Below are 26,604 nucleotides of genomic sequence, written 5' to 3' on the forward strand. Positions count from 1 at the left end.
ATGCTTGTTAATGTTGCAAATTCAATTTTTTTAAATGGCATAATTTACTTTCAAAATACAGCGGAAATGCTGACTTGGACTCTGAAATCCTCCTCACTGGGAAAAGCAATGAAACAAAGTAATACTGTGATATGGCTCATGAGCAGTCATTACTCGCTCTGAGGCTTCCCAACCTCATTATATCATATACACTTCTCAACTACACATGGTTCCTGTGGCAGGAGGCCCAGACAGAATGATTGACGGAGGCAAAGAGGAGACAGACACTAATGGGTAGGAATGCCAATGTCATCAGAAAAAGAGCTCTAAAGATGTCCCTGATGTTCTCAGTACTATTTAGCATAGGAGCCTATATGCTTTTTTCCCCCGTATTCATCATTTTCTAACACTGGTAGGTCTCACATGACTCTCTGATAAAACAATCTGTCACATGATGGCACCTCTTTGGTCAGCTTGGAGCTCGGCTGCAGTGTGACTCTGATGGAGGTTTTAAAACAGACTACTTTGCATTTTCTCTTGAACAGATGGCTGTGAATATTGGTGAGTCTTTGACATTTCATTTTGTGTGTGAGAGAGTGAGCGTTCAGTGAACTTCCAGCCAGCTCTGTGTGTGTTGGGACCATTGCTCTGTGAGCATTACCGCTGTGGTTTCCAAGTACAGACAGTCTCCTTTCTATAATTGGTGTATATTTAGACAAACACGCACACGCACACACACAAAGATCAGATAAAAATGCAACAGTGTCAAGGATTGATTTCTCCCCCGACCACAGCTCAGCTCCTGTATCATATCAGGATATTATTCTCTTTCCAATTGCCTCATTGGTTAAAGATCCAATTTCCAGTGAGGAGTTGGCAGAGTATTTCCTCTTCTCCCAGAGGGCAAGCTTTGTTTACTATAGAAAGCTGTATAGGTCTCAGGTAACAATGAGCTTCACGCCGTGCTATCTTTCATAAAGGGATATTTCATAGAAAACTCAGGTAGGTGGAAGGTAAACCTGCAGACATATGTATAGGAGATGAATATCTTTACATCCACAGGTAGCCAGCCACATGTGCTTGCTTCAAAGGTTTTAATCAATAGCCTCCTGCCAGAGCATTATACTTGGCACAGGGAAAGTACATGGGTCTTTTAAACATTGTATACGAGAGTGGAGCATTTAGTAAAATAGAGGAACAAAAAATGATAGATGGCAGCATCAGGTTAGCTTCACACCCTCCCCCGTTATGTCTGCGGTGTTGAGGACGGATGGGCTGAGGCTGGCAACAGTTTACCTCACATACTGTAGAAAATTGTAATGAATGATACCTTCCGGCTGTACAGGCTGTTGCTAGGCACTCCAAACCATTATTGTATCAGCACATCTCGCTGTTCAGATGAGAGATTAGAAAGTAGGATGTCAGTGATTACATCAGGCATTGCAGGAAGTGAAAGTACTCGGAAATCAAATGAGAAAATTGATTGGACTTTTCCACAGTTAGATTTTATTATATTTACAGTCAATTTGAAAGTAACATAAATATAAATTGCTAAATCTATTGAGAAGTAGAAGTGAGCACTGAACCCAAGCAAAACAACCAATGGTGTATTCAGGAAAGCCTCTATGATGAGCAATTGAGTGCCTGCAACAGTATTATATACAGCTCCCTTTGAACGTAGGAACTTAGAATACAGTACAGCAAGATGCAATCAAATTATTTTATTTCTAATTCAGATCTATACAACATCTTGTCAAAAACGTTATCCTGGTTGAGAATTTGTGTTATATTTACAACTTTGAATAATCTCTGTAATCAAGGGGTGATGGACAATTGCAGCAGTAAGTAACTATGTTGGTAACCACCAGTGTCACTACAGTACATCCACTATCCAATCATATTAGATCAACTCACTGATAAAACACAACTTACTCTTATCTGGGACTTATAATGAATGGAAGCATACTAGAGACCATATTGCTTTTACCCAGTTGAATATCAATATCATACTGTCCCAGACACAAATGTTATGAAGAAGAGGATAATGCTTAGCTTTGGAATCTTTGTGTTTTCAGGTTTTCTATTGGCTGTTACCATTTGGTCATGTTCAAACACAAGTAGTAAGTGTATGTTGGAAGCCAAACTTGCCTGAGTTTAGAACAGCATTTTAGGCATTTATGTATTTCGAGGTGACATTTACAAAATTATCATCATAGATCACAACGGAGGGGGAAATAAAAGCTTCCATTTCAATATTCAGTCACTTGGAAGACCTGTTAGTATTACCTCATTCATTTCCAGAAGAGCCAACAGATTCACACTATTGAAATAGAAAACATAGATAGGCCCCATGATATAGAGTTAAGGTCTACAGAGCAGAAGGATTTATGCATGGTGGGAGATATACAAATTGTTTTGCTCACGGGAAAAAGGCTCCCTCCAGTAGAACAGTTACAGTATGATGAGGCTAAGACGACGATGAAAGAACTGAGGCAGTCCTGGTTGGTTCAGGGGGTTCCCACGCTGTCCACTAGACAAAAGCACAACGTTTCAGCCACAGCACAAACTCTACCACACACCTCCTTCTAGTCCTCACACCACACCACTATCAGCAAGATATTGTTCCCAAGGTTTCCCTTGACACTTTATACAGTTAGGAGTAAAAGAAAGGCCCACTTATACACAACATAACAAGAGCTTGGGACTACAAGGTTCTATCTGCAAAAAGATTATTCTGAGATAATTGGCTTTATAGTTACGAACCCTCATTGCTTTGAATAGTGTCAGCTATGTTTCTATTGTATTCTTTGGAACTTAACAACATGAATTGGGGTATTTATATATATGTAGAGAACATTGAAGAGAACAAGGCTATGTCAATTTTGATTAATAAAATGCAGATAAAACCTTCTAGTTCCAAGCTCTCTATAATATATTGTTAGTCAACTATAAAAGAGTAAACACTGTCACATGTTAAAAAAAAAAATCTGGAATTGAAAGAAGTTACATTTTGTTTTCTCTTTGTCATTAGACTCATGTCTCCACGCTGTCTTAAAAAAAGCACAAAATTCACATAACCTTACAGAGAAAAGACATCTGCAGAAAGGCCAACTGTCACCTCTACCTAGTCTGGGATGAGGTCCAGTGCTTTCAGAGATTAAATATGCAACAGAGTTTGACACCTCATGCAAAACAAATATTGTGTTATCCCCGAATGAACTTTTGAACTGATGTCCCAGAGACGAGCTCCAAAAATATGTATCTCTGGATAGCATCCAATACCTTGTCTAACTCATCTTTAACGCTTGTTCTTGGCACATTCAAGGCAAATACATCCATCGCAAGAAACAACACCTGATTGCTTTTTCAATCCCGTCAAAGTTTTGTCCCATTCAATTGCCCAACTCAGATCGAATTCCAACGGCCCAAGTGTATGTATTGTAAACACATGGTTTCACATGTACATTGATTCTAATCAACTCTTTATAAGGGAGCTATAAAACTACTTCTGATGACTAAAGCCATAGTGATTAGTTATTGAACATTCCTTAAGCAGAGAGTATTTCTAATCAAGTTAGTCGGAACACAGGCACCACTTAGCTAGTGCTCTCAGAACTTGGCACAAGTCCAACTGTTTCCCTTTGTCCGGAATCTTGGTCCTTTTGAACACTGTCCAGGGGCATCAAAGCAATTTGTTCCCTCAATATAACAGTTATTCAGCTGTCATAAAGAAAGCAAGAACCAGTATGGAGAGATATGCGTCCTGTAAGGTCAACAGAGCCACAGGAGGGCGCTCTTGCACCTGCCTGGCCCCTAGTCCAGACCCAGACTGACTCCCCCACTGAGCAGAGAGGCTGAGCAGAGACAAAGAAAACCCAGTGTGTTTGTCGGGTCTTTGAGGTTAAAGTGTCGAATCTCACGTTCTCCACACAGTTTGTAAGACACTGTATTATTTTAAGACATTTACGAAATGAGACAATAAGTTAGAACTGTAGCTCTCTATTTGATTGGTTCATAAGGCAGCTGTCCTTGTTACTTTGACCTGTGAAGAGAAAGAGAAAAATGAGTCAGTGCCAAGAAAGCACATTGCCACAGACAAATTCAAATACAAGTTCATATTGTATGTTCATGTTAAAACAAGCAAATCACGAAAAAAAAGCATGAATCATTACACCTGCCACTATTCTCTAAAGACCTTGGTAATTCACAGTTGTCACATCCAATAAGAACAATTGTTAACGTGCATCAGCTGTGAAGACTGATTGACTATTGAAGATGATGTGTAGTACATCTACCATATCATTATCTTGGCGCAAATGATTTATAATCTATATTGTCTTCCCTATTGGGTGTCATAAAACCACAGAATGGCTCTTAATGACATTTCTGTTTTTTTCTCCATTCTCCTGTGTTACAAATGAATCCATATGTCCATAATGTGTGCCATATGTGTTAAATGCTGACCTACCGACAGTTACACACTTTCCCTGAGCAATACAGGAAATTATGATCATAAAATGATGGTTCTTGTCTGATGTGATGACGGCAAAGTGATTTACCCTGGAATTAGCCACCTATCTGCCCAGTTATTATAGAGAAGTATAGGCAGAACGTTCATGACACAACTGAGAAGTTATGTTGGTGAAAGATTGAAGTGTTTCCTTGAGTGCAAGTCTAAACCCTACTCCCTTAAATGACGGAGGACTCCCACCAGAACTCAGCTGACCTTGTACAACCAGCAGCTAATAACAGATGACACAATACTGATTTGAACAATGGGCCAGATACAACACATCCTATTCCATTCACATTAGACAATGGACATGTCCACACACCCTATGTGCACTTCATTGTCCCCTCCCCTCCCTGTGTTTCCATTCATTGCTGTCTGAGAGTGACAGACAGCAGGTTAAGATTTAGGAGACACTCCATTGTAGTCACCCCTGAATGACCAAATGTAGGCATTGGGCTGGGCAAGAGGCTGTTACCCCCCCCTTCTTCCTCCCTACCTATTCCCACCAACCCCCTCTCCTCACTAGTAGACATGTCAGCACCCTGCTCTAAATCCTGGCACTGCTTCACAGTGTTTCTCCCCCTACGCTTAGTGTTACTTAGCTGGGCCAGTCAGCTGAGGCCTGTGCTCCACAGAGAGAGGCAGGCAGGGGATACCCAGGCTGTTCTGTTCCTGCCACTGTGGGGCTCATCTGACACACAAGGCCATGAGCACAGAACAGTATATCCCCAAAAAATTGCTTAATGTGACCCCCAGAGAAATGTGATAAAAAAAACACCTGGAAACCATGTATTTGTTACCATTCCACTAATTCCTCTCCAGTCATTATCGCGAGCCGGTCCTCCCCAATAAGGTGCCACCAACCTCCTGTGCATTGTATATCCACATTCATGTTCAATGTACCTATGAGACCCACTTTCGAGGATAACTCTTTATACTGTAGGAGTGGATTACTGTCTATTTCCTGTGTATTATATGTTGACCAGCCTGCACTGTACACAGGATTATAAAACAAAATATCTGATCCATTCAGTGTCAAGTAGGGAAATCCTTTCAAGTCTCTCAAAGACTGAACATCCCGTGTTCCTCTCCTCATTTACTCTCAAGACAATCCCAACCTTTCAGGAGTCCAGATACAAACAGTCCCTCCCTCATTGTTGACCCAAGCTATTGCCTAAGCTGTACTGACACTAGCATTATTTATATATGAGACTCCTCTCTGCCTTGCGTTGTAATGCCCTCAGCCTAGTCCTATTCGTCCAGTTTATAGACTGAAGTGTGACAATATAGTGAACTTGGCACCCAGATAAGCCACAGTCAGGGGAAAACATTTCTGAAGGACTGTAATAGGAGGTGTGAAGAGATGTAGCTACAGTGCACTTACATGTACATGGGTTGTAGTTGCAAATGGGATGTCTTCTGAGGTCCTTGATAACCATAGGAGTCGAACCCTCCTATAAAATCAACTGGAGACAGAAATAAGAAGAAAAGGAGGACATCTGGTTACTGTGAGATCAAACAAAGGCATGCGTGCGTGTGTGTGTGTGTGTGTGTGTGTGTGTGTGTGTGTGTGTGTGTGTGTGTGTGTGTGTGTGTGTGTGCGCGTCTGTGTCTCTAAATAAGCGCGTGCGTGCTTGTGTCTTTGTGATAATCCCAGGCAGTGGATGATCAGTGTCCGGACCGTCTAAGGGCTGGTTAGGGGCGATATCTGCGGTGGAGCAATGCTCGGGGAGCATGGCCTGTTGGATTAGCAGATCACACAGAATAACAAACTGGACAGGATTAAAGCCCAGCCTTCCACAGAGACCGGCCTGCAGGTCTAGGTATCTGGGCCTCAACCAAAAAGACGGAGGTGCTAAAGCGCGATAACGATCCGATGTCTTTATGCATCTGAGTCTTTTAAGACAAATGAAACACTGAGATAAGCCAAATACATTTCCTGATGAGCTCTCCTCCCCCCCAGCACCTTGAATAGGAAGAGATGGAAGGTCGGGCATTATCATCATTCTAATGGTACATTTTAGGGGACGTTCACCAAAAGCTCTAAATCCTTGTTGGCCTTTATTGTAGGCATTAACCTCTGTACTGTGATCAGGCTTATCAGAGGACCTGCAGAGGTAAGACAGAACGTGCCCAATTTAAAATCTGGAGATAGACTGGCCACATCTCAATCAGGCAAATTTCAATAAAAGGCTAAGGAACAATAAAGGCTTGCACTTAAGTATTCTATTGTATCAGTATTGTTCTGCAGAGTAAAAGTTCATATATAACCACAGGAAAATGTACAGTTATGAGTATAACTACTATTCCCTGAAGGAGGGAGTCAACGGCCAATCATATTCACTTCATGACCAATGGGCCAATGAATGCCGAGCCCGCTCTTGGAAGCCCCGCCTTCCTGGATATACTAATGGGCATTCATTTCCTCAATTCAGTACAGCTTTCAGCGTGCCCAAATCCCCTGACGGCTTATACCTCGTTCCCTCCTTCAGGGAACAGTAGTTGTATTCAGAACTGTACATTCCCTTTCAGTCAATCATTCGGTATAACATACTATGGTGACATACAATCACACCCCAAGCCAGCTCAGAGGGTACCAAACAAGGAGACCCACGGCAGCCCAAGCACACACAGATTACACCAGCTCTAAAAAGGGGTTACAGACAGTGGCGGATTTACCATTAGGCAGAAGAGGCATTTGCCTCAGGCCTCAAATCATCAAGAGGCCTCATAAGCTGGGCATAATTTATATATTTTTTTACTTCAAATCTTTTACAAAAATATATAATTTCTCCGATTGAGATCCCACCCATGCTCCGTTTCGAGTACCCCAACCCCCGTCAATAATTTATTTCCATACATATAGTGTACATGTGTTTCATATCAATATTCATATTATCCAAGTTTTTATCATAATGGTAGAAACAAGTGCCATTAATCACCCACGGACTGGTTCATAATAATGGACTATTCCACCCTGACTGGTTCATAATAATGGACTATTCCACCTTGACTGGTTCAAAATAATGGACTATTCCACCCTGACAGAGTTTCTGTGCATTGTTTCACGCGAAAAGATTTCAAACGTGACCTTCATTGAAATTAAGTAGCAGCAATGAGGCGCTTCCAGAGCGAGGCAGAGAAAAGAAAGAAAGATTACATTTTTACAGAAGAATTGCCTTAAGTGAACATATTTCTTTAGTAAAAAGACAGGTGCTGCTGATAATACTGCCATCGTCATCAAGGCAGAGGACATGTACAGTGCCTTCAGAAAGTATTCATACCCCTTGACTTGTGTCATCTTGGTCATCTTGGTAAGCAACACCCGTGTATATTTGGCCTTGTGTTTAAAGTTATTGTCCTGCAGAAAGGTGAATTTGTCTCCCAGTGTCTTTTGGAAAGCAGATTGAACCAGGTTTCCCGCTAGGATTCCGCCTGTGCTTAGCTGTATTCCATGTATTTGTATCATAAACAACTCCCTAGACCTTGCCGATGACAAGCATACCTTTGCCACATTTTTTGCAGTTTTACTTTAGTGGCTTATTGCGAACAGGTTTCTGAGTAAGGAACTGAGTTAGGAAGGACCCCTGTATCTTTGTAGTGACTGGTTGTATTGATACACCATCCAAAGTGTAATTAATAGCTCACCATGCTCAAAGGGATATTCAATGTTTGCTTTTTACAGTTTTAACCATCTACAAATAAGTGCACTTCTTTGCGAGGCATTAGACAACCTCCCTGGTTTTTGTAGTTGAATATGTTTTTAAATTCACTGCTCGACCGAGGGACCTTACAGATAATTGTACTGTATGTGTGGGGTATAGAGATGAGTTAGTCATTCAAAGATCATGTTAAACATTATTATAGCACACAGAACATGCAACTTATTTAGGCTTGCCATAACACAGGGGTTGAATACTTATTGACTCTAAACATTTCAGCTTTTCATTTTTTATTACATTTGTAAAACAAAATAAAAACATAATTCACTGTGACATTATGGGGTGTTGTGTGTAGGCCAGTGACAAAAATCTCATTTGAATCCATTTAAAATTCAGGTTGTAACACACCAAATTTGGAAAAAGTCAAGGGGTATGAATAGTTTCTGAAGGCACTGTATGTGTATTCCATGTATATTATGCTGTCTGGCCAACAAGAGTACGGCATAGTACGTTTTTTCGTTTGCTTGGATGCTTTCTCCGGTAAGATAGTTTTAGCCACTTGCCAATTGAAGAAAAGTTGGCGGGTGCAAAGTGCACTGTTTGGATGCTGTAATTATTTTGGATAAAAGTGCGAAGGTAACCTACTTTTTGATAATCAGATGAAAAAATCATGAGTGGTTGTGTTCATGGCATATTAAAAGGTAATACATTTTCACAGTTAAATTTCATGTCTTTCCTATAAAACCCATAAAACTGGTCTCTGCCTGGGGCCTCCAAATCATTAAGTCCACCACAGGTTACAGAAGCCACCTTTTTACCTAATAGGTACCTGAGAAGCATGAACTGTCAGAGCCTCATGAAGCCTGAACTGTCAGAGCCCTATATAGGGAACCAGAACCAGCTGCAACTTGGCTATGCACAATGACAATCTGTCACTACAGGCCAAGTCCAAAGGGCACACGCGCTGCATAGCATTGATCAGAGCCGATGAACCACGGCAGCCTGAGGCTCAAACACACAGGAAACCTGCAGTAACCTGGAAACTGTGTACTCCCACGCTGCCACGGCAGCCAAAGGCTCAAACACACAGGAAACTATGGTAACCCTGATAATGCGCACTCTACGCTCTGCCGCACCCCAAGGCAGCCCAAGGCTCAAACCCGCAGGGAACTGTGGCAACCCGGATAAATGCGCAACCTGCACACTGCCTAACACCCACTCCCGGACCCAGCCATGAGAACACTATGAGCCACACTGGGAGCAGTTACATCCAAGTGATAAAACCTCACTAAGGTATGTGGGGATGCCCCGGATCAATGCCCTAGAAGCCGCCACACCCCTAGTGGAGTGAGCATGCACATCACTAGGCGATCCTTTTCCCTTGTCCTTTGCTGTCAAATGCCAGGGAGACAATCCAAGAAAGTGCCCTACCCTGAGCTGGATTAGCAAAATAGACAAAAAGCTGGTCACAAACGCGGACATCCAGGGTCCCATCCATATACATGTGTAAAGCGCACCGGACACAGGCCATGCAACCTCCGTTGTTCACTGGGAGCAAATGGAGGAGATGAGAAAGGGAACAGCTCAAAAGCCAGGGACCTGTTAGATATAGCCATAACCTTGGGAGCAAAAGCTGCATTAGGATGTAACACAACTTTGGAGTCGCCAACCGCAAACTCCAAACAGGACGGGTGTACTGATAGCGCGTCAAGATCCCCAACGCGCTTGGCCAACGCCAATGTCATGAGCAGGGCAGTCTTGTAGGAAAGGACCTTCAGGTCCACAGACTCCAATGGTTCAAACGGAGGCTCACACAGAGCATCCAGGATCAAAGCTAGGTCCAAGGTCGGTGCCATGGGCTTTTAACAGGGGTCTCCAACCTTTTCTACCATGAGAGCTGCTTTAAAAAAAAATGTAATTTTGCAAGCTACAGTTTTTTTTCCTAGCTTTCAAAGCACCTTTATCTCTTCTCCTCTCCCCTGCAACTCTTCCGAGCCTTAAGTGTACAAGAGAAAGTAGTACACTATGTTTTCTGTCAATATACCTGGTAGAATAATGGTTAATAACAACTATAAAAAATGTTTGAGTACGAAGCGTTTGCGGTGATCACCCTGCGGGACAATATCCGGCCCATGAGAACCCACTGCAAGGAGTCAATGCCCTTAGGCATGACAGGGATACCTTGAGCCACCGATGGCAATGGCAAGTTGCGTCCAGGCGTGTAGCACTCAGACAGCGCTGAAACAGACGCATCAACAGAAGTCCCAGAGGCACCCCAAACTGCAGTCCGTAACCCCTCGCCACCGTCCTCATCACCCACTGTGAAACTGCGTAGGTCGCCACTGGACAGAGCACGCTGCCAGTCTCCCATACATTATGTCCTGAAGGGGCAGAGCTCCACCCCGAAGACTGGGATAATTTGTTTTCGAATCCACCACTCTTGACAACCATGTGTCTGAATGTGGGGAAGGAACTGTTTTTAATTATGCCCTCACCTGGATGATACCACCCTCTCGATACCCCTGAACACCAAGGAACTTTGGGTTGAAACAATGTGCTTTCGTGATACTGCCGTTCTGACATCCAGCGCACACCAGGTTCGGGGACCTCGGCAACAAGTAACTTGCCCCCATTAACCGAGCCACTTGGGAGCACTGTTGCCACTATAAATGCTTGGTGAGGAGGGCCCCGTCACCCCTGTGAAGGATTTTCGTGGGAAAAGGACACGTAGAGCTGCGTCCTGTTTTCTGTAAGAACTCCATAGTCGAGCCAAACAACCTTGTTTGCGAAACTGGCTCATCCAAATACATCTGCATGTCCCTCTCAGGAATCCTGGACAACGTCAACTGGAGGTGTCGCTGAGCCACCACTGTCACCCCCACACTTCCCCTACAGACAGGATAGTACAGCAGGACAGATGTACAAAATTAGCCGTAGCACGCATTTCGACGAAGATCCCTGAAACTGGCTTTCCCGCCTCCATAGTCTTATTCAGCTCTTGCAGCAAATCGATATGATACAAAACATCTGCAGCACCGTGACCACATTCAACAACCGGGCTGCCACACCCTAGGCCTGGTATACTTTGTCCAGCTGATCCCCCGAGAACTGGGACTGTTTATTTGGAAGTACCGTGCTAGGATTAGCCCATTTGTTAGTCCATGGAGGTAAGTAAGTTGCCAGCTTTGCATCCATCAGCGGTGTGCAAACGTGCCCCGCCTACTCCAAACCCTGTACATTCATGAACTCCCCATAACCCGGTAGAGGGGAATCCCGGGTCGCCTTTAGCTCAGGGGTAAGCAGGGGTAAGCGATGCTTCACAGCTGCAGGAACAGGAGGTAGATACCTTCCCCCAAACCTAGAGGAACTCTGCTGTGGGGGAGAAGCCGGCCAATCCACCCACGGGTGATCTGCCGCCCTACGACACAGCTCCATCAAAGGCGTATTAACCACCAATGGTTCACTCTCACCGGCCGAATCCAAAAGCTTTAGGCTGCCATAGATTGATGTCATTCGATTCACACTCTGAACACCCTCCAGAACCAGTCAGGGATAGTACAGTATATCATCCCCGGGAATCTGATCAATGACAGAGAAACTGGAATGATCTTCACTTGGCTGTGATGACAGCCCTATCAACTCTGACCACCGCTGCTGCTCTCTCCCGGCCTCAGACAACCCCATTCTCGAGGTCGCTTCACCGGAAACCCTTCGTCAGAAGCCCCAATCTTTCTCACAACGTCAGCCCGATGCCCAATGGAAGTTGAAGACAGGAGGAGACAATGGTCACACGAACTGGTCCGAGCCAAGACCTCCTGAGCGTGTTTCCACTCCATTTAAACAGGAAAGCACTCATGAGTATCTTTAATTTTCATTGTGAAACCACATGCCCTAGGGCACAGTCGGAGGTTCCAACTCGGCTGGTTAGCCTTTTTGAATTTACTCTTACCACTGGCAATCTTACTAAAGCAAGGAAGAACTGTCTACACAAGCAGTGGAGAAAGTAATGGGTTTTTAACAAAAACAAAAACCGATAAGAAGAGTCAAAATTTGTAACATCTATTGGGACGAGTACTCTCTCCCTACTAACAGACCAAAGTCGGAGCTGAATTTCGTAGTCTTCGTGTGCTTCAAAGGTTAGCAAATTACATGATACGCTCTTCCTCCAGAGGAGCTGAAGAGCGAAGCATTGAGGAAATGAATGCGTGCCCCGGGATTATAGCCAGGAAGGTGGGGCTTCTGAGGGCGGGCTCGGCATCCATTGGCCCATTGGATCATTGGGCGTGATTTCTTCAGGTGAATATATAAGACTGTTAGAATGTTACACTGAGTGACCGACTGACTGAACCATTATGTGTGTAATGAAAAGCTATTTTAATATTTTCCTTTTGCTGGAGGGAATAATGTTAAATGCCTGCAGCTACTTATATTTACCATGCTAATATGACAAATAGTGCTCACTTGATGACGAAACACACTAAAACAGATGCTAATAGCTAAGGTGGATTATTAGTAGCTCATATCTACACAAAAAGCCCTGAAAGATGCCAGTAAAACACTAGCAGCAGTCAGAGATATACAAGCACCACTTCCCCCAAAGACATAGCCACATATTGATTGGGCTTTATTCAGTAGGCTTTAGCTATAGGGGAAGGTTTAATGGCAGCATTGTTGAGAATTGCAGTCAGCACAACTTGATCTACGTCTCCAAATTGCTTTGTCTTAAGTACTCACAACAAGTTGTTATGACAAAGCAGTGGCAAATGAAATGCCGCCGAGGGCCAATCAACATGACATTCCACCTTTCTGGTACACTGAACCTGATTGCAAATCCCATAGAGGAAGCTGTAACCTAATTTCCTTGTTATTAATGCAAAAAAAGTATTTACAGCACCTTGAACACACTGCTAGCTGCATCTTGATTCCCCCTCTCTCATCTTTTCTCCCTCTTTCCTCTCTTGGAGGCAAAATAATTTAAAATACCATCCTTTCTTTTAAATGGACCCTGGGACATTACCCTTGATAGTAGTTGTAATTACGGAGTGAGCGTGTTGATTGGTTTTAGCTGTTCATTACCTTCGCTGAGGTGCTTCATGTACTATATTAATTAGAGCTGTAATGGCCAATACGGCTCCCAGATTAGTGTTTCCTCATGCTTCAGGGATCAAACCATCAATACCATTCTCATTCACTGGAGGGTATGAACAATATTGTTCCTCTGTGTTTGGCCAAATTAAACACAGCTACATGACTGAAATGATCACCACCACCACTGCAAATGGAGTATTATACTTCATGGGCTTTTCCCAGGTTCTTTAAATTCCAACTCCGGAACACATCAAATACATCAACGAGATTGTCAAGGGTAAATTCCAATTTGAGCTTCATTTCCCCTGAATGGCATATTTCTCACTGCCATTATTGAGTGGCAAATATAATTGTCTCTTAATTGGGACCAAAATGACTTTTATCATAACAATGCCTGAGGGAATCCTTTACTTATCCAGGATGGGCTATATGATATGCCAGATTGAGGTACTCCCCATTCTGGGCAGTGACATTTGGGCTCTAAAGATGGGAAAGCTATGTCTGGGGATACTCTTTAGAAAGAGAGAGAGACATGGTCTGATAGGCAATCTCTGCTAGCTGAGAGACTCACGTTTGGTTGTGGTCATGGTTTAGTACTCCTGCCTGCCTAGTGTTGGCTCCCTGTACAGGGGCTCCAGCAGAGCCACACTCAGATACCCATGCTAAATGTAGAGGAAATAGCCTACTAAGTGCCACATCACTTATTTGACTCAGTCTTTTTCTGGCTTGAGAGAGCAACCAAACCGCACACACTCTTAGTAATATCTCTCATAACAGCTCCCATGTTCAGTGTACTGTGTGCATATTGAAGGTGATCACACAGCTATCAGAGGCAAAGCCTTCTTCTACCACCACTGAAACGTTTTATATGAATCCCTATTGCTGGTGAGCGGTACTGTATGTTGGGTTACGACAACACTAACCAGCAGTCAGGTATAATGTCAGTACACTAAAAGTGTTGTTAGTGTACTGACCTAGGGGAGGACCTAGGGGAGCCGGGCACTCTTAATAAAGGCATGCTGCATCCAATCTTAAATTAATAACTGTGATTATGAAACTCAAGGTAATATTCACTACTGTTCAAAGGTTTGGGGTCACTTAGAAATGTAATTGTTTTTGAAAGAAAAGCTATTTTTTTGTCCATTAAAATAACGTCAAATTGATCAGAAATACAGTGTAGACATTGTTAATGTTGTAAATGACTATTGTAGCTGGAAACGGGTGATTTCTTCATGGAATATCTACATAGGCGTACAGAGGACATTATCAGCAACCATCACTCCTGTGTTCCGAATGGCACGTTGTGTTAGCTAATCCAAGTTTATAATTTTAAAAGGCTAATTGATCATTAGAAAACCCTTTTGCAATTATGTTAGTACAGCTGAACACTGTTGTCCTGATTAAAGAAGCATCAGCATTTGTGGGTTCAATTACAGGCTCAAAATGGCCAGAAACAAATAACTTTCTTCTGAAACTCGTCAGTCTATTCTTGTTCGGAGAAATTAAGGCTATTCCATGCGAGAAATTGCCAAGAAATTGAAGATCTCGTACCATGTTGTGTACTACTCCCTTCACAGAACAACACAAACTGGCTTTAACTAGAATAGAAAGAGGAGTGGGAGGCTCCGGTGCACAGTTGAGCAAGAGGACAGGTACATTAGAGTGTCTAGTTTGAGAAACAGACATCTCACAAGTCCTCAACTGGCAGCTTCATTAAATAGTACCTGCAAAACACCAGTCTCAACGTCAACAGTAGAGAGGTGACTCCGGGATGCTGGCCTTCTAGGCAGAGTTGCAAAGAAAAAGCCATATCTCAGACTGGCCAATAAAAAATAAAAGATTAAGATAACATACACTGGACAGAGGAATTCTGCCTAGAAGGCCAGCATCCCAGAGTCATCTCTCTACTGTTGACATTGAGACTGGTGTTTTGCGTGTATTTTTTAATGAAGCTGTCAGTTGAGTCCTTGTGAGGAGTCTGTTTCTCGAACTAGACACTAATGTACTTGTCCTCTTGCTCAGTTGTGCACCGGGGCCTCCCACTCCTCTTTCTATTCTGGTTAGGGCCAGTTTGTGCTGTTCTGTGAAGGGAGTAGTATACAGCGTTGTACAAGATCTTCAGTTTCTTGGCAATTTATCGCATGGAATAGCCTTCATTTCTCAGAACAAGAATAGACTGACGAGTTTCAGAAGAAAGTTCTTTGTTTCTGGCCATTTTGAGCCTGTAATCGAACCCACAAATGCTGATGCTCCAGATAATCAACTAGTCTAAAGAAGGCCAGTTGTATTGCTCCTTTAATCAGGACAACAGTTTTCAGCTGTGCTAACATAATTGCAAAAGGGTTTTCTAATGATCAATTAGCCTTTTAAAATGATAAACTTGGATTAGCTAACACAACATGCCATTGGAACACAGGAGTGATGGTTGCTGATAATGGGCCTCTGTACACCTATGTAGATATTCCATACAAAAAATTCAATTTCCAGCTACAATAGTCATTTACAACATTAACAATATCTACACTGTATTTCTGATTAATTTGACGTTCTTTTAATGGACAAAAAAAATGTGCTTTTCTTTCAAAAACAAGGACATTTCTAAGTGACCCCAACATTTTGAACGGTACTGTAGTCAAAAATGTTCTAAAACGATAGAGAAGGCATGTACAGTGTGCAATCATGTACAATCGCCTCATGTGACCCCCCCCCCCCCTCTCTGACCCCCCCTCTCTCTTTCTCGCTCTCTATCCCCTCTCGTTCCTTCTTTCTCTTTATGGCTGCTGCTTGGTGACGAATGTTGCAAATGGAGAGAATGCAAGAGAGATTGCTAAAAACTAAATGGTATTGATCTAGGATGCCGGGGTGGTTGGCAAATGCATTCTTTCCAGCACATACTATGTTTCCAAATCAAGACGGGTAACAAGGAGAACTAGCACATGTCTTGGCGCAATCAATATTCATTTCTAAATGACGATAACACAAAAAGTAATTCCTGTCCCAATATATGTTTTGCTTTCTAATCTTGTGAAAAAGAGGCAGTGGCCAAAGAAAATAATTCATGCATCTTGGAGCAAGGCAATTGGACTTTTAAATGTAAACGTTTGTTGGAGCATTAAACTTGGCTAAATCTAAAGATCCTACCAGAAGAGTAATGTCCATGCTAATGCTCGGTTATTAGAGTAAATGAAGTACTCTGTAAATGCAGGAATACAGAGATGTCAGCCTTGAGCCAGACATACTGTATATATTTACTTGGACGTAAAATAACTAGTTATATATTATATCATGGAGCGAGTCCAGGAAAATGGCTCATTAGTACTGTCGTAGCAAAACATCAGTAACTGGAGTTATGTGATTGGTCAGGTAAAGCTTATGAATCAAAGGTGTGCGTTTCACTTGCCACATTCATGTCATGTCGGAAACTCTGAAATTTGCGACTTGATACTCTTTGTAGAAACATTCCCACTTGGGAATTATCAGAATCAAACAATACACAAATAACTTGTGTTCATTTGAAATTTAACTCGGAGTTTCCGACATGACGTGAACGGGGCAACTGAGGCACATGAGGTGAGATGGCACTGAGTTATCATTATAACAAGCAAAGGGAAATGATAATTGCCTTTAAATGTGTGACTGTAGGAATCAGGTATATTTCTCCTAGATCTACAATATTTGTTGAAAGGCAATACTCACAGCTGTCTTCCTCTTCTGAGATGAGCTTCACCACATAACAGGCATAGATGAACCCAACAAGCTGCAAAAGAGAAATGAAGAAAGTTAAGTTAGTCTGCAGTTGTGAGTTGTGACATTTCACAGTGAGAAAGAGACTAATTAGAATAGCACAATCAGTGGAGGAAACATAGATTTTTGTGTCCATGCCTTCAAGAGCTGCAGAGAGCTGCAAAATAATATTGGTGGGAAAAGATGAGCCACCAGTCATAGAAAATGGGAACAAGATAGAGATCAGAAGAGCATCTCCAAGTGGAAAACATTCTGTGCTGAGGAAACAGGTGTTAGCATCTAATCTAATACCATCTAACGCTATCTGTGTTGAGGGAACAGGTGTTAGTACAACATATAATGCATCACTCTGCTCTAGGAAACGGGTCACATAGAGAGGAAGAGAGACGACAACGGAAAAAGAGAGAAAAGAGAAACCCTGCATCGCCAATGGAAAAACATGGTTTATTAAGAGACATTACACAAACATTTTTTTTTTAAATGGTCGGGGGCTAATCAGGTGGGCTTGGCGGTTCTTAATAAGTCTGTGTTTAAAATGAGTCACCTAATATAATGATTAAGTGGATTAAGTTTAACAATAGAAAGCCAGGCGAACATAGGAAATGTAATTGAAGGCTTAGCCAAAGTACAACACAGTAGTATAGTAGATATCCCTGCTCTTGGCACTAACACACCTCAGAACAACACAACCATATTACTTTCTTTCCCCGCTCTTCCTTAGGCCTGTAATTTCATAGACCAGGAATTGGAGGCCTCTGATTGGATTGCGTGATACAGATGCTGGGGGTCAGGCTGAGGTCAGCGTGTAAGTGGAGAGGAATGGACATTCTCAATGTAACAGAGGATTCAGTTAGACAGGAGGCCATGCACGAGACAGCACTATAGATACCCATGTGGATAATGGGTGTGCCGTCCTCATATTCAGGCGCTGTCTGGAGTCTAAGGGTCATGCTGGCATGCAACCAGCAGTGTGTACATTGAGATTCATCATAGTGGTCCCTACCATGATGGAGAGTTTAGCCAACCTGGCTTTCTTTATAATCTGTGTTTGTCGTTTAATCAGATCATTGAACTAAAATGCATAAAGACATAATAAGCTATTTTGTATTTCATTTCTACCCCTCCTTGCCCGATAAACAGACACAGTTATAAATCTGAGCAACCACAGATTTAAAATTCCAGGAATATTTCAAGGTCTTGCCCTCATTTACTCTAAATAATGTGGCGCTCCCTTCCTCCCCCTCTCCCCCTGCTCTGTCTCTGTAGCTGGCTGGGAGCACAGGCCAACACTCACACAGATGCAATACATCTCCAGACTGGGCCATTTGCATAATACTGTGCCCTGATGTGAAGGACACATGCCACACACGATCCGGGGCCCGCCACTCACACAATACACTGCACACTTTACCCATTAGGAGCACTGAGAAGGTGAGACAAAGGAGCTGTTTTTTGTTTGTCGCATGGGCGTTATTATCAGACAGAAACACAAGACACACACACACACACACACACACACACACACACACACACACACACACACACACACACACACACACACACACACACACACACACACACACACACACACACACACACACACACACACACACACACACACACACACACACACACACACACACACACACACACACACACACACACACACACACAAAGCTCCTTTGATTACCCAATGGCATCTCATTTTGAACCGTGTCACAGGGTGTAAACCTAATTTGTCTCCTGTAAATAGAGAAGGGTATTCTTATGATGAAGGCTCCTTTATACACAAACCATTCTACTCCGTAGGAAATACCACTGTGACGATGACTCCCGATGGTAGGTTAAAATTAGATTCTATACATCTGAATAATACATGCAGAGTTACTGAGGAAACCATTAATAATTGAGAATAAGTCTGGGGGCATGATTGATCTCACCGCAAGTATTATGAAGCCGCGTCTCCTCAGAATAAACACAGACACACAACACCGCCATTCTCTATTGTCTGGGTGGGAGTCAGACACACGTCTCTACTACATAGCTTCATAACCATCACTTTCAAAAAAGCAGCTTTGTCCAGTTGACTTTGAATATGACTGATTGCATTACTGTTCAAAGGCTGATTGAATCAGGAGCCTTATAAATGAATAGTCTCCTATGTTGTGCAGCTGATAGCCACGACACTGAAGGAGTGGCATGTTTTGCACGGGTACGATAGCGATCGCATGTTGGCCTTATTATAGTTGGAGGGTGCTGTTGCATGCATGGATCACGTGCACATCACTGCTCAAAGGTCAAGGAGTGTTGAGGCAGAGGACACTTTCAATCTATGTGCAGCACTTGTGAAATCCAACTGGCATGACAATGCAATGTGCTGTAATAGGAGAGTGGTTTCAAAACGGTCCCATTCATTCTGAATGCACCAATTCAGCCGCGGAGAGATTAACTAGAAACATTCTTCAGCATTAGAAATATTTTGACTGAAAAAAAGGGTTTCATATTGGTTGTTAGAAATCAAAATCATACTATGGCTATTGCATTTTGGAAACTAGATAAGGCCAGACAAAATTGATTCACTGTTTAACGTATTTTCCCCCCAGAAAAGTGAGGCAAGCGAGCTAAATTTTTTAATAAAAAAGGAATAAGGAATAACAGTACTTTACCACATTGTCCTAGGCTATGACATGAACAACAGGTGAAATATTCAATTTCAGACTGATTTTCAGATGATTTGTAACGATTATCGTACAATCTTTAATCATAGTACAATCTTTAATCATACATGTTTTTTGTTTATAACATGCACAATAAGAAGCATCAATCTACAGTTGAAGTAGGAAGTTTACATACACCTTAGCCAAATACATTTCAACTCAGTTTTTCACAATTCTGACATTTAATCATTGTAAAAGTTCCCAGTCTTAGGTCAGTTAGGATCACCACTGTATTTTAAGAATGTGATATGTCAGAATAATAGTAGAGAGAATGATTATTTCAGCTTTTATTTATTTCATCACATTCCCAGTGGGTCAGAAGTTAACATACACTCAATTCGTATTTAGTAGCATTGCCTTTAAATTGTTCAACTTGGGTCAAACGTTTCGGGGAGCCTTCCACAAGCTTCCCACAATAAGTTGAGTGAATTTGGCCCATTCCTCCTGACAGAGCTGGTGTAACTGAGTCAGGTTTGTAGGCCTCCTTGCTCGCACACTCAAACAAGCTCTGCCCACACATTTTCTATGGGATTGAGGTCAGGGCTTTGTGATGGCCACTCCAATACCTTGACTTTGTTGTCCTTAAGCCATTTTGCCACAACTTTGGAAGTATGCTTGGGGTCGTTGTCCATTTGAAAGTCCCATTTGCGACCAAGCTTTAACTTCCTGACTGATGTCTTGAGATGTTGCTTCAATATATCCACATAATTTGCTTACCTCATGATGCCATTTATTTTTTGAAGTGCACCAGTCCCTCCTGCAACAAAGCACCCCCACAACCCCGTGCTTGGGTTGGGATGGTGTTCTTTGGCTTGCAAGCCTACCCCTTTTTCCTCCAAACATAACGATGGTCATTATGGCCAAACAGTTCTGTTTTTGTTTCTTCAGACCAGAGGGCATTTCTCCAAAAAGTTCGATCTTTGTCCCCATGTGCAATTGCAAACCGTAGTCTGGCTTTTTTATGACGGTTTTGGAGCAGTGGCTTCTTCCTTGCTGAGCGGCCTTTCAGGTTATGACGATATAGGACTCGTTTTACTGTGGATATAGACACTTTTGTACCTGTTTCCTCCAGCATCTTCACAAGGTCCTTTGCTTCACAAGGTCCTTTGCTAGGATTGATTTGCACTTTTCGCACCAAAGTATGTTCATCTCTAGGAGACAGAACGCGTCTCTTTCCTGAGCGGTATGACGGCTGTGTGGTCCCATGGTGTTTATACTTGCGTACTATTGTTTGTACAGATGAACATGGTACCTTCAGGCATTTGGAAATTGCTCCCAAGGCTGAACCAGACTTGTGGATGTCTACAATTTTTTTTCTGAGGTCTTGGCTGATTTCTTTTGATTTTAGCCTTTCAGAAGCTTCTAACGCCATGACATAATTTTGGGGAATTTTCCAAGCTGTTTAAAGGCACAGTTAACTTAGTGTATGTAAACTTCTGACCCACTGGAATTGTGATACAGTGAATTATAAACGTGTGAACAAAAAGGAGGTATTTGGACATAAATGATGGACATTATCGAACAAATCAAACATTTATTATGGAACTGGGATTCCTGGGAGTGCATTCTGATGAAGATCATTCAAGGTAAGTGCATTTTTATAATGCTATTTCTGACTTCTGTTGACTACACAACATGGCGGATATCTGTTTGGGTTATTTTGGTCTCTGAGTGCTGTACTCAGATTATTGCATGGTGTGCTTTTTCGGTAAAGCTTTTTTGAAATCTGACACAGTGGTTGCATTAAGGAGAAGTGTATCTATAATTCCATGCATAATAGTTGTATCTTTTATCAATGTTTATTATGAGTATTTCTGTAAACTGATGTGGCTCTCTGCAAAATCACCGGATGTTTTGGAATTACTGAACATAACGTGCCAATGTATACTGTGTTTCTTTATATAAATATGAACTTTATCGAACAAAACATATATGTATTGTGTAACATGAAGTCCTATGAGTGTCATCTGATGAAGATCATCAAAGGTTAGTGATTCATTTATCTCCATTTCTGCTTTTTGTGACTCCTTTGTGTTTTTCTGTGACTAGGCACTCACCTAACATAATCGTTTGGTTTGTTTTCGTCGTAAAGCCTTTTTGAAATCGGACACTGTGGTGGGATTAACAAGAGGTGTTTATTTAAAATGGTGTAAAATACTTCTCCCCCGTTAGCGGGATCTCAGCCCAAAGAGGTTTATAGTTTTGGCAAGTCGGTAGGACATCTACTTTGTGCATGACACAATACATTTTTGTCTGTAAATTGTAAAATTAAAAAGTAAAATAGCCTGTAAACAAGTGTTGGACAATTTTTCCAACAATTTTTTCCTCCCCTCAGCAGCTTCCACTGCTATACAAAGTCTACAGATGTGAGCATGCTACTGCATGTGTTGAAATCCTGGATCTTAGCTTTTCACCTACTCCTGCATCTCACTTCCAACACCTCACATTTGACTATCTATGGTATTATAATCAGATATTTTACTTCACCCAACCATGTTAGAGATCGGCAGGGAAAATATAACTTCAAAGGTCCTTTATACAATTATTGATGTGGAGGACATTTCCCAGCTAACCTATTTCCTCATAAAAAGTGGGCACAATCCTGTAGTTTAATCCATTTTCAGGTGCTGATGTGGCATCACTCAACCTATTTCTGTCTCAGTGTAGACTCCCATTTCAAACTGTGAGCGGCTCACTTTGTGCAAAAGGTAATTCACATGTCCTTGACCCCATCCTCCTGTGTTCCTTGGCTCGCTGCGGGTGACTTTGCTCCTTAGCGTTTATAGACGGGGCAGAGCTGCGTACCATGCCAACAACTGGTTATTTGCAGCCACATCTCACAGCTTGCACCAGCAAACAGACTTTCAGTGGAACCTTAGCTTTTTACTGGGGTTGCATCCCCAGGAAATGGAAGCAAGCTACAACACATCAAGGGCAAATATCTAAGTACATTGACTCCATTAAACCTTTTAAATAGGACAACTGCTGGCATACAGACTCTTGTAAAACCAGACCTGGCTCAGGGAAATGCTGATTGTATATATTTTGGGGCATTTACAGAGTACGCTAAAGGTTCAATGTGTGTTTTATTACTCATCACAATAAAGCCAAATGGCATTTCAGCAGTTCCTATAAAATGGTGCTTTCTGTTGGCCACATATCAGAGCGGTTGGGGGTAGATGCTGTGGATGGCAAGCTGATGCATCACTCTAAATGAGGTACTACATACACTGTGGGTAATACTGCACAGACAGGTTGAGGACTTGTGAAAGCCTCGCTGAAATGTTTCCCTAGTATTTAACCCCATACCGAGAAGAAAAAAGACTGGAGAACATTTGGAAAATGGGCCCTGAGCAATGTATTCAGGATTCATGATAATTCAATGATGGCAAAGCATTACCCCTCACACATTCACAACCATCAAAGACAGTTTAATCTCCACAGTATGCAGTAAGAAATGGGCGGCAGGTAGCCTAGTGGTTAGAGCGTTGGGCCAGTAACCCGAAAGGTTGCTGAATCAAATCCCCGAGCTGACAAGATAAAAATCTGGCCTCCTGCCCCTGAACAAGGCAGTTAATCCACTGTTCCCATTAGGCTGTCGTTGTAAATAATAGTTTGTTATCAACTGACTTGCCTAGTTAAATTTAAAAAATAACCCAGTAATGCTACTGTTATTCTAATGTAAGACTACATTCAATAGTGCATTCCCAAGTGAATGTCTCCTAGTGTAACTTCTTATATATTGATACATCAGTGTATCATTGTTTGACAGTGAATTTTTGAATCCTTAAAAAATAAGATATTGAAGAATTCATTAGGTTCCATTTAATGTAGACAGAACTTTCAGACTTTCAGCTGTGAGCTGGGCCCATTCTTTGGGTGTAATTAAAATAAACCTCTGTGTCTTCAATAATCTGCCAACCTTAGAGCAGAAAGCAATTGAGTTCTCTTCATTCTAATCCTCCTTGGGCGACCTACCGGGCTCTTCATCTGAATTAGTCTCCCTACAGAAGAAGGAGAGGCTCCACAGCAAAGACCTCCTGAGCTTGTGCTGTGTGAGTTCCACATAGACGTTGGTCTTGTTAGGTAGCTAAATTAACCGTTTACTTCCTTAATCATGGCCAAGGGCCAAGCTCATTGACTTCTCTATTTAGTCTTCGGCTGGTGGGCATCATTTTGTAAGAGGAGAGGAGGAAAAATGGTCAAAGGAAATATTTATATACTATAGGCTGTAGTGTAAATCATTGTACATATTGAAGGACGAGAGCAGCCTATTCCATATATAATGCACTACTTTTGACCAGCCCCTGATCAAAAGTAATGGACTATAGGGAATAGGGTGCCATTTGGGAACAGACACGCTCCTTTGTGTGATTAGAAATACATTTTGTAATCAATACGAGTGGTTTCAATAATCAAATACTTGTAATTGAAAAAGTGAAAATTCAAATGAGGATGCTAAAAATGTCAAACCTCTCCAATAATAAATGAGACCAATTTTCTTGCTGAATCATTCATGCTCTCAAACGAGTTAACGTCTTGAATCATTGGCCGCAGTTTTCCAGAAAGAAGATGACAGGATGAATACAAAAGAAACTTGCCTGAACGAGTTTTGAGAAATTGAAACATGACATATTTGAAGTAAGAAGATATTTCACAAAGTAAGGAGAGATTCCACCAAACCCGATCATTCTGTCACAGTGCAAATGTTCCGGAAGCCCTAAAATATTCACCTTTTTACTCTCAAAGAAGCCTGACGGTAAGTACACATGGCTCTATGTGGCAGAAAATGTATCTTGCCCTGTACCCCAGACAAATCATAAGCCAAATGCGAAGCTTTGGAAAACTAGCATAATGCAAATAAAAGTAAAATGACTAAGAAACAGGCAATCAATTTTAAGCCGCTAGATAAAAAATACATGAATATAAAGGATTATTCAACATCAGTCTGAATCTCTTGCCCAAACCTGGTAATGTAATTATGAAATATGCGCATTTAGCAGAATCACTGAATGTTGAAAGAGTAGGTGGTTTAGACACATCAACTCTACTGAAAGGTCACATTTATTAAGTCATTCCCTAAAGAAATCATTGATAATGATCTTTAACAATATTATATGCCCTGTATGGCTACCCTGATATTTCTAGGGAATCCAAAGAGATAAATCAATGCATTGTACTGAGAGAGCTCTTTTACTCCAGGATAGCTGTTGCATTGTCCCAGTGGTACCAAATGATCAGAAATGAGACAGAAGTCTTCTTTTCCTGTGAGGATACTGTGATTCTTCAACGACATTCATCAGACCCAATTTTCCACTTTCACAATTGAGAAGGCACTTAACCATAGAGGAGAATGAGTCACTTTTTGACATAGCAATGTTACAGCACAATAAACACATGGGCGGTGCTTCCCTCTCACTCTCCTCTCGCCTCAAACACACAGAGATGCTTGTGAAGTGTTTGACCATTATTTCCCTTACAGTTTCCCATTTCCTTTATACCTCAGAGAGAGACATGTTTAAAGTCCCACCAGCCAGGCTAACATGCCATAGCCAGATAGAATTGAATTGAGAAATCGCTTCCATTATCGCATATTTCTATTCGCTGTGCACTCCTGTTGACAAAGAGTCAAGATTGAAACGAGAACCCTTCGACTCTGTTCAATAGGCTGGTTACGTGACATGGATGTTGCACGCATGTTGACTGACAGAAGGTTAAGGTGGAATGACCTTTACTGGGTTTGCACTGCTTGGTAACACTACCCACACAGGAAAGGACTATTTGTTCTCATTGTCACTGGTCAGGGTTACAGGTATGGGTCTCGAATAGACCATTAAAGGTACATTCCATATCCTTCTATCTATATTGATGCTGCTTCCACTCATACCCACACACGACTACAGTATTCAATTGATGGAAGTGACCCAAGGTGGGTTAGCTAATGTGTTTTACCGCAGGCAAAGCATCTCAACATAGACAACTCTGCTTAATTGGTTCTGGTCTTATTGGCTTTGCAGAGATACTTTCCTTCACTTGATAATCATTCATTATGTGGCCCTTAGCTCCCATATCCATTGTCCAGGGATTGATTGCTTGCTGTAAAAGCCAACTCTGAGCTAGGAGCATAATTGCTCTTTGTTTACTATAATGCATTCAGACATCTCCCCATTGATCTAGGCCAAAATACTGTTTGAATACCAAGCCGAACTAGCCTTTGTAATGTACTGAACCCTGATAGCCTTGAGTAGATGCTTGCTTTGTATTCTAAGCGTCAACTCTCCAAATTAATGGCAAGCCAGCTAATATCGGTCTGCCAAGAAGATGGTAAAGCTGATGGTAGTTTTGACCTCTATGCAAAGAGGGGAACGCAAACAAATTCTTTGCAAGGTAGTCGGGGATGCTCAATATACGCCTGACTATCGGTATAATTCTAATTGTAAAGTCTGATGCACCCATGTGAAGGTTGACAGATTTTTATTTATAGATGTCCCATCTTTTCTCCTAAATATGAGGGTCATGGTGAGAAATTGGGAGGTCATAAGTCACTTGGTGTACGGCCTACGTGACTTCCTGATAATTGGTTTTGTGACCTCCCAAAGCCCTCACGGAGTGAGTAATGGCCATTTTATAACACGTCCAAGATATTTTCTTTCCCTGACGAGGCATAACGGATTGAAGTGAAAGGTGCTATCCTGACAAACGCTGTGATAGACAACGGGATTTAAAGATCAACACAGTGGGAAGAGAGGAGAGAAGGGTGGGAAGAGAGGAGATTGAAGAGAGAGCAGGACTTGTGTTAGGCACTGGAGGGATAACACAGGAAGTGTGTGACAGAGGCAGGGTCAAACGCCTTCTTAACACTAGCTGAATATCTCAACATAATTCAACACATTAAGAACAT

The 26,604-nt window shown here is 42.0% G+C and overlaps 1 protein-coding gene across 1 annotated transcript in view; it reads right to left on the minus strand.

The window, feature by feature from the left end:
- Positions 1–5,872: 5,872 nt before the first annotated feature.
- Positions 5,873–26,604, minus strand: part of LOC139407776 (sodium/potassium transporting ATPase interacting 2) — a 168,601-nt gene continuing 147,869 nt past the window's right edge. Inside the window, exons 5-6 of the mRNA XM_071151636.1 lie at positions 16,939–16,999; positions 5,873–5,958 (exon numbers count right to left, since the gene is read on the minus strand). Of these exons, the coding sequence (XP_071007737.1) occupies positions 5,873–5,958; positions 16,939–16,999 (147 nt within the window). The remainder of the gene's footprint in view (positions 5,959–16,938; positions 17,000–26,604) is intronic.

This window comes from Oncorhynchus clarkii, chromosome 4 (genome assembly GCF_045791955.1).
Source record: "Oncorhynchus clarkii lewisi isolate Uvic-CL-2024 chromosome 4, UVic_Ocla_1.0, whole genome shotgun sequence".
NCBI classification, from domain to species: Eukaryota; Metazoa; Chordata; class Actinopteri; order Salmoniformes; family Salmonidae; genus Oncorhynchus; species Oncorhynchus clarkii.